This window comes from Thermobia domestica, chromosome 8 (assembly GCF_964235325.1).
Source record: "Thermobia domestica chromosome 8, izTheDome1.hap1.1, whole genome shotgun sequence".
Classification (NCBI taxonomy): domain Eukaryota; kingdom Metazoa; phylum Arthropoda; class Insecta; order Zygentoma; family Lepismatidae; genus Thermobia; species Thermobia domestica.
In genome coordinates this window covers 258,502,206-258,519,156 of record NC_137461.1, presented here as the reverse complement: position 1 = coordinate 258,519,156, position 16,951 = coordinate 258,502,206, and the positions used below count along the sequence as shown (strand labels likewise).

Here is a 16,951-nt window from a genome sequence, read left to right as displayed (position 1 = left end):
ACTCTCAATAAATTCTTTTCCTTCAACCTTTCATAAAATTGACTTAAACTATTGATTTTACAAAACTCACTGCTAGCTTTCCACTTTAGGTAGTATATATTTACAACGAAGGGGGTGCACATGCACCTTTGTATCCCGTAAATCCGGCCCTGTATATATATATATATATATATATATATATATATATATATATATATATATATATATATATATATATATATATATATATATATTTGTGTCCCTTATGTTAGGTAATTTCGTGTTGCAATACGCACCCCCAAATGTATTTTATGTGACCGTAAACACGCATTAGTGAAATAGCAGCTCTCTACGAGTACGTTAACCCGTGTCGACTTAACGACAAATTAATGAAATAACGTTATCCACATTATAATATAATTTAGAATTTCCAACCGTGATAACGGAGAAACCAAAAGAGACAGAGAAACGAAACTTTGGCCGAAGTAACTAGAGAAAGGACGTCATCTACTCGTGTGTTCGCGAACGTCACCGGATGAACAGTGTTGCTAATCCAAAAGAAAATTAGGTTTTTGTAAATCGAGTTGGATATAATTATTCGAAGCAACAATGAAAATGAAGATAAAAGATATGGTAAACGCATATCGGTGTTGTAAACTTTTCGAGAAATAACGTTAAACGTATGTTAAATGCAAACACCATTGGCGCACACAGGGAGTGTACACTTTAAATTAAATATTCACAAGAACTGTTTACGCTGACTCTAAGTCTAGAAGGGTCCACTGAACAGTGTTGCCATCAACAGAAGAGAAGAGTTGAGTTTGGAAATGGTACTCGGAACAGGTCACAAGTGCTGTATGGTTTAAAACCTATAATGCAAGGCTATAGGGCATGAGAAGTAGTACCGTGGTTATGTGAGATCCATAAGTCACGTACTGACCGAGATATTCGTTATCTTGTTAAAGCTGAGAAGTAAGGCTTTTAGAAGGTGGAAACGGTGCACAACGGATTGGAATCCTAACAACCTGGTTAAAATATGAAAACAGAGTGCAATTTGCATGGTTTTATGTACTCGTGGGTTTTTGAGGTCGCTGATAACGATGATAACTTCAGGAGCAAAAAAACCGCCACTGCGCAGCGTTGCCATCTTTTACAAACCTTACTTCTCAGCTTTAACAAGATAACGAATATCTCGGTCAGTACGTGATTTATCGATCTCACATAACCACGGTACTACTCCTCATGCTGTATAGTCTTTCATTACAGGTTTTAAACCATACAGCATTAGTGACCTTTTCCGAGTACCATTTCCAAACTCAACTCTTCTCTTCTGTTGATGGTAACACTGTTCAGCAGACCCTTCTAGACTTGGAGTTACCATATACAGTTCTTGTCAATATTTAATTTAAGGTGTACACTCCCTGTGTGCCCAAATGGTGTTTGCATTTAACATACGTTTCACGTCATATCTCGAAAAGTTTGCGACACTGATATTCGTTTACCATCTCCTTTATCTTGATTTCATTGTTGCTTCGAATAATTATATCCAATTTAGGTCGTTCGTTTTATAAAAACATAATTTCCTTTTGGATTGGCAACACTGTTCGTCCGATGACGTTCGCCAACACACGAACAGATGTCGTCCTTTCTCTAGTTATTTCGTGCAAAGTTTCGTTTCTCTGTCTCTATTGGTTTCTCCGTTATCACGGTTGGAAATTCTAAATTATATTATAATGTGGAAACGTCATTTCATTAATTTGTCGTCAAGTCGGCACGGGTTAACGTTCTCGTAGGGTGCTGCCATTTCACTAATGCATATTTACGGTCACATAGAATTCGTTTGCGGGGTGTGCGTATCGCAACACGAAATTACCCAAAATAAGGGCACCCTAATATATATAATTTCATAATATCTTGAGAGGAGGAATTAAAACGAGTAACTTCCCTTTGCGTATGGCACTGAAAGTGAATAGTTATGAAAAGATGTGTAAAGTGAGAAAGTGGGAGGAGAGCATCACAGCATGGTGTTTTTCACACAAAAAAAAGAAAGAAAAAAAGAAAAGAAAAGAAAAAAAAGATTGCAATTGAGACCCCTCTACCAGATCTAATACCTTTACCATTGAGCCATTATATTTCCATACAAAATACTGTATATGACCTTATAACAAATTATGAAACGGAACCTGAACTCGAGAGCCCACAGTTTCCAATTAAGAATTGAAATTGGCATTTAAGCAGAGTTCACTGTTAATTAATATCCACATTGTGTTTTCTTCACAATAGCTATCGATTCTCTTGTTTCCATCACTTTCTGAGGAAGAAAGGAAATGTAAAGGAACCAGGACAGACTTGAGAAGCGCGCATTGTGTCTTATTCAACGGAAAACTTTATAATTCTATTGTGAACGTTGTATCAATATTTTCTGTTATGTGGTGTTGTGTCGTCTGCAGCACACATTTGTTTGAACTGTTGCGCACACGATTAGTCATTTGTTCAATATCTACTGAACCGCCAACATCGTGTAAGAAAGAGTTCTCCCATCAGGCTGTGCACTGACAGATTTTTACCCCGCGTAGTTGTTCTTGGCGGGTTTTGTTGTCGCGGAAAGTGCGTGCGGTTTTTCAAAAGAAAGCGAAACAAAAATTTTGCTTTAGTTTTCCATTTTTAATATAAATTCGCATAAACTAAATCAAACTGGAGAAGATAGTGCGACGTTTACGGCGTCATGCCACGACTGCTGCGTGCGGTTCTGACTCATCGGTAAGTATTTCTTTTTTTTTTTTTTTTAATATTTATGTATTTATAAAAGCTTTTTTTCTTTAAAAAAATCAATTTATTTAACTGAATTGAATTAAGTAATTGAAAATTAAATAAAAATAAGACCTGAGCGAAGCAAACATTTATTACTAATCTGTGTTACACTTTCGACTAGAGGCGCATGCACGTGGGTGCACTGGGTCTACACCCCCCCCCAAAACTTCCTAACATTTGTACACTTTCTCTATAAAATTGTACTTGTATTACAGGAAAATGATTAATCAGAATGAAAATTTGATCTTACATTTTATCTACACTCTTTCTCTTATAAAAACAATCTATCTATCATTTTTATAGTCTTTTCCGATGCAGAAGGAAATCTTTAAGTTTTACGTCCCACAGTTATGCCGGTTAGTCTAAAGAAGACGGTGATTATGAGAATTGAATGAAATGGTGGTATAAAGAAAGTGGGAGGAAACGAGAGAACCCACGAGCACGGTGTTTGTCCACCATAAAGCCCACACGGCGCGAGCTGGGATCGAACCAGGGACCCCAAGCACCGGAGGTGAACTCTCTACCACTGAGCCACCGCGCCCCCCTTTTCCGATGCAGAATGATAATACTCGTCCAATACTACATAGACGTGGTGGCTTGTGGTAGCCTATTGGACCCCACCAAATCTTGGAACCCTCTGAACAAAAATTTCTGGGTGCATGCCTGCATTCGGCAATATATAATTGCCTTAATCTCATATATTATGAAAATTCAACCTGAAGTTTATACAAATTTCAAAAAGTGAGAGAGGTCACTTCTATCAATTGGTAAAACTTTTTTCTTTCATTTGTACAATTCTAAATTTTTAATTAGATTTTCACTTTGAGCTTATTAGGTTTCAATTAGATAGACATAATAAATTTTGGTTTTGGTTGAATTTTATTTTTCTTTAAGTTACACTTAATCCTGAATCCCATATAAGCAGTATTCTAATATAAAATTATTATTGAATTTTTGAAACTAGCGTATTTGTATTGTGAAATACATTTTTTTTCTTCTTTGCGCAGATTTGTAGAAAATATTAATTCTAGTGGGGTCGTTCATGTAAGAATCGAGAGAAGATTTTTTTGTTTGTTTGTTTAAAGCTGGGGACTTCACCTCTTTCACTTGACCAATTTCAATAACAAACAACAGGTATAAATAATCAATCTTTAAATAAAGTATGCACTGTGTTTTATGAAAATTGATTTTTTAAAAATGTAATTTACACCGAAACATTTTCTTAAAGTTAGGGTTGCATTTTATCATTTATCCTTGATCTACTTCAAACAGTAGACATCAGTTTTGGAAGTCTACAAAATGAAAAAAAGCCATATATCATGAGATGTAATGTTAAGAAAGAAAATTCTAGTTTTACATTTCAAGTTTACGCAGCGGTAGTAGCGGATGCGGTTATGGTCATGGTGAATGAAATGATTGAATAAAGAAAATTGAAGGGGAATGGGAGAACCCCGAGAAAACTCACACACATGGCATTTTTCTACCAGGGAGTCTACTTGGTGCTAACTTGGATCAAACTAAACCCCACGCACCAAAGGTGAGCAGTCTACCACTGAGCCAACGCAATTTTTCGATTTTAATAAAACATACCATATATTGTGTTTGACACTTAAAATGATTTGCTGTTACTAGAGGTTGAAATCACTGACATAAGGATAAAATGACTGAATTCATCCCATATTTTCATTTAATGTTTGAGGGTAATTTTCTCAATTTTACCCAAAGTTATTGTGCGAGACTGAAAAGTGCTTCAACCAACCGTAATCAAAGCTAGGGACACAGTGACTTAATGGTAGAGCGCTCATCTGTGATGCTAGTAGTCTCTGGTTCGATCCTAGACCAAAGGAGATTATATAACACAACATCGTGTCCATGTGTTTCCTCCCACATTCTCATTCCACCAATTTTATTATAATCATCCATTTTCATCAGTCATTCATCTCCTTTACCCTAAAGAATATAACCTGGGTAAAGGAGATGAATGACTGATGAAAATGGATGAAAGGAACTTGTAGATATAGAAATTCCATTGCATCTTCCATTGATAACCAATCAAAACCATTGATAACCAATTAGTTACGAGGAAAATTCGATTATATAAAGCAAATCTTATCTTTTAATATATTGACAATCCTTTCGTCCCAGAATGCTTCGTTTGGTTGTCTAGTTACTGTGATAAAAAATTAGGCTTGTATTACCATTTGCTAGATTCACAGAAGCTGCGTAGTTTTCTTTACATATTCGTATAATATTATAATATCGCTCTTTGCCAGCAGACAAATTTAAGTACAGTACAACCCCTCAAATCCGAACTAATTGGGGCTGAAGCCTGTTTGGATTTCGGGGGGTTCGGATTACCCGGGAAATAATATTACGTACTTATTTCGACACTGAATTGGCGGTAAAACAACGACTGAGGTTAGACAGGGTGGCCCAGTGGTCGAAAGGGCAGTGACCTTGACTGGCGGGTGTACACTCATGTCCAAAATGATTGTCGCATATCTATAACTGTCTTCTTGTAAGGATATAATCAGATAATGATTTTGAATAAGCATTAAGTCTAAAAATGTTAAAACCTTTAATAAAACTAAATTTGTGTGATTAAATCTATTTTTTTTCATTTTCCAGCTGTAGTTTTTTTTTCTCCTGAGAACGTGTTCGGATTTGCCGGGTTTTCGGATTTCTGGGGTTCGGATTTGAGGGGTTGTACTGTACATTTTTCTTTTGAAATTTACATTGGGATTATATACGGGTGCATCATTTCAGGTTTTGCTTGACGGAGGGTGCAGGATAAGTTTATCCATCGATATTAATAGAGTTCCCGTTTTTGATTAGTATAATAGTATTGTGTACTGTTGATTTATATACATTCTTAGCCAACTGGACCCGATCCAGTTGCTGCTTTGTATTTCTATTTCTACAAGGTCTATCTTAATATTGTCCTCCCATCTGTACCTAGGTCTTCTTAATAGTGTTTTCCCAATTCTTCCAAGTCAGGAGGGATTTCTTCATCTGAATGTGCAAAACAACTCAGATATTCAAACTAGTTCACTCATTATAGAGAAAATATGGACTTTTTACTATGTACTCTACATAGTTCTTCGTATATTTAAGGATCATAGTTTGCATACCAAAACACATTTAGAACAAGTGAGGTTCTTTTTGATTGTGAAGCTACTGTAGACATCCAGAGAATACAATTCCAATATTACAACGGGAAGTGATAGATGTACTACTTGCGATTTCAATAGAAGACCGTGATGGAGCGTATTCTTGGAACGCTGAACCGTTTCTTGCTATGTATGATCCATTTAGAGCCTCTTCTTGGAACGCTGATCCGTTTCTCGCTATGTGTGATCCATTTGGAGCCTATTATTTGAACACTGATCCGTTTCTCGCTATGTATGATCCATTTGGAGCCTATTCTTAGAACGCAGATCCGTTTCTCGCTATGTATGATTCATTTGGTGCCTATTCTTGAAACGCTGATACCTTTCTCGGTATGTATGATCCATTTGGAGCCTATTTTTAGAACGCTGAACCGTTTCTTGCTATGTATGATCCATTTGGTGTCTATTCTGGGAATACTGTTCCGTTTCTCGCTATGTATGATCCAATTGCAGCCTATTCTTAGAACGCTGAACCGTTTCTTGCTATGTATGATCCATTTAGAGTCTATTATTGGAACGCTTAACCGTTTCTCGCTATGTATGATCCATTTGGAGCCTATTCTTGGACCACTGAACCATTTCCTGCTATGTATGATCCATTCTAGCTCATTCGTGGAGCGCCGAACCATTTCTCGCCTATGCATAATGAACTTGGAGCCTATTTTTAGAACGCTGAACCGTTTCTCGTTACGTATAATCAATTTTGCTTTCTAGGAATCGATATTGTTCTGTTTGTTTTTGTTAGAGACAAATTTTGCAACTTAAATTTCTTACGCTTCCATAATAGCTAGAACTCTGTTTTTTTGTTAATGGTACGTAGATCCAATAATAATACAATATTTTTTATATAATTTTTGCTGAAGCTTATGGTTTTACCGGAAAGCTATTTACGCTATCACAAATGTATTGATTGTTTATATGCGTAGGCAACGTCAGTGAATTAACGGTTATTTGAGTAGAGAAAGAGCAGTCCAACGCTGTTCTAAACATTTATGTGGCTTCTTTAACAGAAAAGTTAGGAACTGAAAGAACTGTAAAAGTAGAGACAGGATTAAGCTCTAAGCAATATAATTTAAAGATCTGAACGTTAGGCAATCCAAAACTCAGGAAGACTGTTTGGGTTGCCTATCTTTCTGCATAAATTTGTAGTGTTTGGAAGAAGAATTCAGTCCAAAATCTGAATTTTGAAATAGAGACTTTTAAATTTTTTAGTCGTTTTGTTATTGACTAAAATACTGACAATAGAATGTTGTCCCTTAATATTTGAAATATAAATATTGAGAAAGAGTCTTCTACTGCCAGCACAAGCCACTAACAAAGTCGGCAAAAAAAAAAAAAAAAAAAAAAGTAAGCGACTTCATTTGAAAATTTGATTTCTCTACTTCATATGCTTCTTTAATACACATTAAACTAAATCATACACTGTACAAGTTCTAAATAGTCTACAGTCTCCTCCCTAGAGTTACCTAGAAGTGTGCCAAGCGAATGGTGTGGGTTCCTGTAAAGGACAAACATTCAAACAGACAAACAAACAAACGTTGAGTTTTATCCTGTCCATAAGAGTAGGGACTCTATTTCCTTAACGTTGGTTATGGTCTTGCATCAACAAGCTGTACACTGATACTTATATGTAAAGCTTTTTTTTAAAAAATATGTGGCTTTAACTAATTTTTCCATCGGCGTTTTCTCGTGTAGTTAAACTCCAGCGTCTTTGGTACGTATGATCACGCGTTCAATACCCAGCAAGAGTATTTTGTCCGTGTTGTTGCAGCATCACGAGGCTATTCGAATTAACAGACTTCTGGTTTAGAAAATGAAATGAAATCTTTAATTTTTACTTCCCACGGTTATGCCGGCTAGGGTAAAGGAGACGGTAATGATGAGAAATGTATGAAATGGTCGAATGAATATAGTGAGAGGAAACGGGAGAACCCAGAGGAAACCTACGAACACGGTGTTTGTCTCACTTGACGCGAGCTGGGATCGTACCAAGGACTTCATGCAGCAGAGGAGAGACCACTGAGCCCCAAAGGTCCCCAGTTCTGGTTTAGGAAACTACAAATAAGGATATTGAGAATTGATGTACTAACTGCACCTTTCCCAGCTGAACGTGCGCCATCTGGCTAGCCATAGCTCTTGACAGGCTATGGGGTATCAGGAAGACTTTGCCTACATACTGCAAAACTACTGTGTATTTATTTAGACAATTCGATTGATCTCAATCTGCAAATAATAAACACAGTATTTTGTGACAAAACTTACCAATACAAAAACTTGTCAATATTATAGTTTGCTAGCAAATGAAAATAAGTGATGTATGCCAAACGTATTGACACCAAAACTTTCCTCTGTTTTATTCCCTCCATACTAATTTGAGTTCACACGTGTCTTTATTGTATCTCAATGTCCAGCTCAGTTATTGAGAATCAATTTTTCCTCAGATATCATGTAACGATAACGATCTTGTTTGAGTAGTTAATAGGCTATCATTAGGTGAGTTATAAAGACTTCCATAACGAGCATTCTTCTTTTGTATTTTTCATTTATACATTGAACGAGAACACACACACGCAAAGAGATGAAGTTAGAAATGAATTATAAAATTGTAACTTACATAAGAACCAATAATTTACGATGTTTTTACTTTCTTTTCAGGTCAAACTTTTTTTTTTTTTTAATTTCACGAGTCATTTTATTGCTTCCGTAATAAACATTTTCTGATAAAATCTTGTTCGACTGGTACTAATAATCAGAGTTGTATTGCGATTTTTTTTGTAAAAATTGAACCTCTATTTGATGGAAGAATGCATTTCTTTTATGGAAGAACAGCAAGGGAATAAATTTTGTGTTTTACTTTTTTTTAACAAGTTCTTAACGTTGTTTATAGTTGTTTTGATGACTTTATGACTTGCTATTTTTATATTTATGCCAGTTATATTTTTTTCTGTATTGGTGTACCCTTTGCGGTGAACCAGTATAATCTTTTACCATGCCACGTCTGTGAATTTCTTGTCAGTTCCCTTTCATTACACCGACTTGAAATAAAATTACCACAAAGATCATTCACAGGTTATCTTCTAGGAATGTTTTTTTTATATATATACGGGTAATATAACTAAAATGTGAGTGAGCTGCACTGGGCATTGTTTGCTCAGGGGCGTTATCTGCGTAAGATTAGGAATTAGGAATTAGATTTCTGGACTTTCGGCATCTATCGTTATATTAACCTGTACGCACGAGGGATAACTTCCCTCAGCGATTACACTGCCCGAGGAGGAAGAAAGGACTGGACAAAGGACAGAAGCAGCCTGGGACCATTATGAGAAGCACCATCCCGGCATTCGGCTAGTATGAATGAAGAAAATTCAAGAAAACCTCATTCAGGATAGCTAGCCTGAAATATCTTTTATGCTTTTCGACCAAGTGTCCCCACCGAGAATCGAACCCGGAACTGCTTGTACCAAAGGCGAGGGTGTTAGCAACTACGCTATGCAGGGCTACTTTTTTTTTTTTTTTTTTTACGTGTGAGAGTGACATGCAATCACAATTTGTTTTAGCTTCGATGAGCCTGAAAGAAACATTGTTAATTGGTCGACAACTCAGGTAGTAGCTTAAGCAGAATTTTGTCCAGGGAAGGGATTTAAGAGAGGATCTACTTTCGACTTTCAGCTATTTAGAAAATCGGCAGCTATTTTCACGTTTCTAAATGTCTGCAAACTGAAAGCTACTAGGTGACTCGTGATAACAGTACCTCATACAAAACAATATTGTCTAACCCGCTCTTGTTCCACATTTCGATTCTCTTTTGTCTATTTGAAGATATCACATTATTACTGTAAAATTAGGGGTATTTTAATTTCGCAGTGATTAGGTCTCTTAAACTTCCAAAATCATGGCATTTCAGGTATTTGTTTACATGTCTTAATATGATACAGTTCATTTTTGCATAATATCTTGCTAAACCTTCAACCTCCCCTTGCGTATACCGCTGAGCTCATACCGTCGCTCCAATGCCAAAACCACGAATGTGCAAATTTTGCTATTTTCACCAGTTTCATGTAATTTAGGCACACAGATTCCATTACCAAAGTCCCATTTGTGAAATACGAGTATATTAGAAGATATAGTGAATTCCTAAAACATGTACCTAAGTCTATATACTGATTTTTCGGGATAAGTTGAATATTAAAATGCTTATAACTCAAAGTCAAATTTAGCATATTCGCGGTCTTGTCATTGGATCAACGATATGGTCTATCAAATTTGGTTAAGGTCAGTGAATGTCCAATATCAATTATGATCGAGGTCATAGTTTAGAACTGATAAATAACTCAATAATTGGCGGAAAATATTTTAAAAAATAATACAAAACACTCTTACGTATTCTGTAAGGCTCGGAGAACGTTGGACAAGAAAGGGACGAAAAAGCTAGTCAAATGGTTATGCCTAAAAGCAACTAAAATAAAATAAAATAAAATAAAACATGTACCAGTCACCAGAGCGTGGATTAACGTGTACAACAACTATTTTTTGTTGTTATAGACACGTACTTTTTACGCGTGTACTTTTCGAAATGTTATATAGAAGAAGATTAAGTAAATCAATGATATTTAAAAAAATAGATTGTGCTTAAGAATTACTTCTCTAAAAATATTTAAATTATTTACTACTCAACTTATTTATTTATTTATTTTTCCTTTATAAATTATGGAACAATTTGATTTATTTTTATTAATACCTAGCTTTAATATTCTTTTTTTTAATTGAATTGAACCAACTTAAAGCGTTTGTGTATTATGTTGGAGCGATTAAAGAATGTCCGACTGACATCTGTCATTTTCAAAATCACTCTCATTTTCTCCCTCCCCCCCAAAAAAACTACAATACCTAGGTAGTCAAAGTAGTTTCCGGGTGCTGCCATACATATGATCGCCCGCAGGGTAACACAAGGAGGGATAATTGCCCAATCCCGGATTTTCGAATTTTTCGCTAAGACTTATAAGTAACTAAGATATGAACCAACAAGTAAGTGTTAGAATAAGGGAGGAAATGACAGGAGAGTGCAATTAGAAAGAGAGTTTGACAAGGATGCTGTCTGTCGAGAACATTATTTAATGTTTATCTAGAAGAGATAGTAAAAAAGAGCATACATAATGAATACGGTATTTCAGTAGGAAGTAGAGTGATTAGGTGTATACGGTTCGCAGTTAACATGGTGCTTGTTGCGGAATCTGAAAAGAAAATCAGTAGGATGTTGGAAAACTTGAGGCAGCGCTGTGAAGAATATCAGATGAAAATAAATGTTAGAAAGACGAAAGTCATGCTCATTGGAACGAAGTGAACGGTATCAAATATAGAAGTAGGAGGGGAGACAATAGAACAGGTCACTAGATTTCGATACCTGGGTAGTATTGTTAGTGACGATATGAAATGTGAAGGTGAAATAAAAGAAAGCATAGGAATGGCAAAAGAAGACTTTAGCAGGAAGAAAATATTATTTTGTGGGACCTTGAATAAAAAGTTGAGAAATAGACTAATAAATTGCTTAGTGTGGAGAATTGTACTGTATGGGTCTTAAACATGGACATTAGGCTTAAAGGATGAAAAACGACTGGAAACTTTCGAAATGTGGGTGTGGAGGAGAATAGAAAGAATCAGTTGGGTCGAGCGGAAAACAAATGAGAGGGTGTTATAAATGGTGAGGGAAAAAAGAACAATTTTAGATATTATTAAGAAGAGGAAGAGAAACTGGTTGGGACATTGGTTAAGAAGGAACTGTATCATGAGAGGGTTTGGTGGCAGGTAAGAGAGGGAGAGGGCGAAGGAGACTACAATTGAGGAGTTTGATGTAATAAGGGCGTAAGCGAGTTTACGCCCTTGTTGCATCAAACTCATTTGTGTTTTTGCCATGCTTGTTTAGCCTCCTGGTTCAATTCAATATCAGAATAATATGCTGTATATTACATTATTTTATGTAAGAAAAAAAAACTACTTAAAGTTTCAAGATCGTTTTTCTGCAACTGCATTTGCAAAGAAATTTGGGCTCATTTAATTGAGTTCAGCAGTGACTCATTTAGAGTGACGATGACTCTAAATAATGTTTTCCTTCGATCATCCTTACCATGGACCATCATACAGAGACATCACCTCCGAGTATTGAGTGATTTTGGAAACAATCCTGGACTTGATCATGATGCTTGTTCTGAACGTTTATGACTTCGTACAAATCAATTTTCTTATTAGAAGTAACCATTCAATGCATGAATTCCGTACATTCAAAGAAGTACAAACCTCCAGACACCCTTCGTTGTTCTCCAGTGTCAATTCATTAGTCCAGCTATTTCACGTTGCCGATTATGTGGAACTGCCTAATGATACTGGTGTAATGTATGTCCGTAAATAGACTATAATTGCTCGTACACTTTTCTGATGGCCAACATTGGTTGAGAAGGAACTGTATCATGAGGGATGTGCTAGTGGTTCGTTACAGGAAACAAAGAGAGGGAGTCAAGGCGGCTGCAACTGATGAACGGTATTAGAACAGAAAAATCGTTCGTGAATACGAAGAGGCTGGCTGAAGACCGTGGTGTATGGACGTTTCTCAGTCGCGACAAGGGATCTGCCAGTGATGGCAGAATACCTATGATGGTGATGGTTTCCACGTTGTTCCTGTGGACCTAATCAACACATGCTGCCGTTAGTCAATATCTGCGGGCCTCATTTTTCAATGTTGTATCATGGGAAGAAGATTTCACAGACCAACGGCATACAGTATGTTCATCATTTCTCCCATAGCGATAGCATTATTGATGTCTTTGACGGCTAGATGTACAGAATGTCATTGTTTGAAATTGTAAAAGAAAATGAACAGCTATTATGTGTTCTTCATGGTGTACTCTTACATGACCCTATTCAACTACACACTATCTCCTTATACTGACTGTGCACCCCAACCTGTTTTCTGAGCGTGTAAGGACTTTGTGACGTTTGCGTGACTTCAGTCGGCCCATTGGTTGCATAGCAGAGGGTAGTTTCCCGCCAGACCTGAAACCGGACATTTCGCAAATAGATCACCAATTCAATAATTTATACAAGGAAAATGCGTTTCAACGAAGGCCTTAACCAAGAGGAAAAGTATTGGATGTCACAACTATTTCCTTTTTCGGGGAGGGGTATCCGGTAGAAGAATATTTAGGAAGTAGGTCATGTACAGGAAAAAATGGACATGCCATGTTGAAAATGGATATTAAAGACCAAAACAAAGGAACTACGCAGGGAGAGATTTTGTACTGCGTGTTGTAATTTGTTTCGTTTGAGTAAGTGAGGGAATATAGGGTGCATTTGTTTGTGTTCGTATATTTTATTGTACGTGTATCGTTACACGTCGGCTAGTCGAAGTAACTTGCTATTGATAGACCAAAAAAAAAAAAAAAAAAAAAAAAAGCTAAAAGAACGAACTGAATATACAACACAACTGAACGTATATGAACATAATAATTGTTGGGTGATTGCATGTAGTACCTAACGTGTGTGCACTTTAAGTCTTCCTGTATATATGTAGAGTAAATAAAATAAAAACTTGCTTTCGATATCGTTGTTTGTGATGTCTTTGAGTGGGTAGAGTTCGTGTGTGCATTTGATACATGTATGTGATTCCGTGACTCATCACATAAATTAAACTCTATTGTGCTCTCACAGCGTAGGAAAATATTAAAAGGAGTTGGATTGATTTTAGATCAAACAGAGAAGAACATGTTCAATTTCCTGTCACTTAAATCAATGTGTTCCATGAACTGGTCGTAATCATTATTATTGCACTTGAATATTGCTTAAGAGTGTCTACATTAAGTGCAATTTTAATGGTTTGATTTGATCTGCTTCTTCTTGAAATTTTTTAATGTCCCTCGAAATAATGTTTGTGATAGAGCTCGTATTGTGTACAAATCAAATTCAAGTAATATTAAATACTGATCATGGGAGGCATGTGTCTCAGTGGTAGAGCGCTTACTTCTGGCGCGTGAGGTCCCTGGTTCAATCCCCGGCCAAGTAAGTTTGTATCAGGGGCGGATCCAGCGGGGCGATCGCCCCCCAGAAGAAAAAACTTTCTTATTTTATATATATAAATAAAACCCAATCCAAAGTTTGGAGCCCTTAAAAGTAGCAGTATGACAACCCACCGCCCCCCCCAGAAGTCGGTCCTGGATCCGCCCCTGGTTTGTAGTGGACAACATCATGTTCGTAGGTTTTCTGGGGGGTACTGTCGTTTCTTCCCACATTCTCACTCCCACTTCTCACTCAAAAGAGGAGGGACAAGTTGTTGTGGCAGAGTTTTTTTCAATAGTTTGATGCGGACAGGGTTGCCACATTAAATATCTTCACGCGCTTCGCTCTGTAATACCTTGTTAGTCATTCTAAGTAATCTACAATCTTCACTCGCCAAGACCAAACAATTGAATGGCAAATTGGCAACACAGCTGAGGTCATTCACTACTTTCTCCGAAGCAAAGGGATGGTTTGCTAAGTAAGAGACCAATGGAGGTAGGGCCGAAGTATGTTTCACATATTTTCCGAGGGCACAGTTGAAATAGAAAGGCTCTGAATTACAAAAGAAAATACGTGTGTGCGTTACACTATTAGGAATGTAATAGAAATAAGAGTAGAAGGAGAGAATAACATTAGTGGAAATAGAAAGATGAAAACAAACTGGTTAGGACACTGTTTGACAAGAAATTGTCTTATTGGAACTGGAGAGCACTTAGAAAAGTGCATTTATAAAAATGCACTTACACTACAGAGCTTGCTTTATAAATCACAAGACATTTTACTTTTATTCTTTGTTTCTTTTCAAAATAGCTCCAAAGCTTTGCATAAGCCTACGGTCACAGTGCATCCGATTTTTCACTCTGGCGGGCCGACCACGTCTGCCGACTGCTTGATCACACTGTAGCCGATCTGTGGTCAGTTCTGTCTTCAAGTGAGATACAGTATGGACGTGGAATTGCTGCTATTAGAAAATCCTGTATTAAAAATATTACTTTTAGAGGAAGATAGGACCAAATATGTAAATATAAGATATTTTACAAGAAAGACAGAAATATGGCGAGTTTGACACGCTGTTTCCAAAGTTGGTGAGCAGCCACAGAAGATTTTTAGTACTTCAGAATGGAACAGGATACATTTTGGCACATTCTACAGAAGATCCGAGGACGCATAGAGAAGCAAAGTAATTTTCGAAAATGTATATCAGCAGAAGAACTGCTTGCTATAACATGTAAATGAGAGTCTCAATACTTGCGATGAGTTGTAAACGACCCACTAGTCTGGCGTAGTCTGACGATAAAACAGAAAAAATGTTTCCGATCGGTGGTCGGTAGAAGTCAGCCGTAGTCGCCAGTCCATGTCGGCGCCAGTCTGACCACGTCAAGGATGTTATAAAATAGAGGATCTGCCCATACGTATCTTTATCATATGAACTCAGTGAAGCCAAAAAACAACCGAGCATCGTCTGAGCCGGCAAGTCTGATTGGCTATTCTCGTTTCCGCCATGATTGTTGGCTCGAAACATTGCAATCTTAGTGGCGCGGAGTGGGCAAAGTAGGTGTGGCGAAGCTGTGACGTATGGCTTGACGATTTTCTTGTATGGGCAGATCCTCTATTTTATAACATCCTTGGACCACGTACACTTCTCTCAATGCATTTGTTTATTTCACCCTTGTCGTCGTCAGAGTATGTCAGACTAAAAAATCGGTGAAAGTCGGATCCACTGTGACCATAGGCTAAGGATACAAAATGATACGACACTCTGATGAAAGCAATTGTATTACAATCTACTGTAATAGATTTTCTAATAGAATAGAGATACAGTAGAGTCAGGAAAATTCAGCCTAATGTAGACTGAAGGGTGACCGAGTTTGTGAAAATGCCGGTTTATCGGGAATGGGCTTGAAAAAGAATAAGTACGAGTGTTTTCTCAGAAAATCCAGTACTGTACTTGTATGTATTGGTTGGTAGAGAATACGACAGAGAATAAACTGTCCAATTACTCTTAAACAAAGGAAAAGAACGTACTTTATGAAAGCAGAGAGCCTTTACTATACATGAACATGGAAATTAATGAATACACACAGTACAATAATTTACCTGATAAGACAGACATCAGAAAAATATTTGAACGGGTCTGCACATGTTTTTCTTCGACCTACCAGGTTGTGGCCGAATTATTTAGACTGCCGTATTATCGACCGCCGAGTTTTAGGGACTCTATTGTATTTAGAATTACGTATGTACGAGGTGCATGTCAAAAAAGGAGGTCATTCAACAACAAAGTGATAGAAGAAGAAATTTATTGTAATTGCAATACAAGTACATACCTTGCCTATTTTTTCATGTAGTCACCATGAATCTCCAGACATTTCTCGTAGCGTGGCACAAGCTTCTGTATACCCTTGATAAAAAAAAATCTACTGCATGAGAGTGCAACTAGTCCAGTACTGTTGTCATGAGCACTTCACTGTCGTTCAAACGCTTCAATGCAAGTTACTTTTTCAGGTGAAGAAAAAGAAAGAAATCGCATGTGGCAAAGTCGGGGCTGTAAGAGGGATGAGTAAATAGTTCTCATCGAAGTATTTGAACTGTCTCAACAGTATGAGCAGCTGTGTGTGGGCGGGCGTTGTCATGGATCAGAAGAATTCCAGAGCGTAGTATTCTTGTCCGCCGATTTTGGATGGCACGTCGCAGAGTATTCCATGTTTGACAATATACATCTGCTGTAATTGTTCGTCCTGGTTCCAAGAATTCTACAAGAATCACAATCTTTTGGTCCTAAAACACGGTTGCCACGATTTTGTGACCTGATGGTGTTTGTTTGAATTTATTCACTTTAGAACCAGAGTGCTGCCATTGGATTGGCTGCTGCTTCGACTATCCAGGTTTCAAACCCTGTCACTGTGTAAGAAAAAAAGTCATCCCCATCCTCTCTCTAGCTGCAGCTG

General features: G+C 37.1%; 1 protein-coding gene across 1 annotated transcript in view; it reads left to right on the top strand.

The window, feature by feature from the left end:
• The first annotated feature begins 1,962 nt into the window (after positions 1–1,962).
• The window catches only part of LOC145692559 (inactive ubiquitin carboxyl-terminal hydrolase MINDY-4B-like), a 392,682-nt gene continuing 377,693 nt past the window's right edge, over positions 1,963–16,951 (top strand). Inside the window, exons 1-2 of the mRNA XM_081767869.1 lie at positions 1,963–1,971; positions 2,683–2,739. Coding sequence (XP_081623995.1) covers positions 1,963–1,971; positions 2,683–2,739 — 66 coding nt within the window. The remainder of the gene's footprint in view (positions 1,972–2,682; positions 2,740–16,951) is intronic.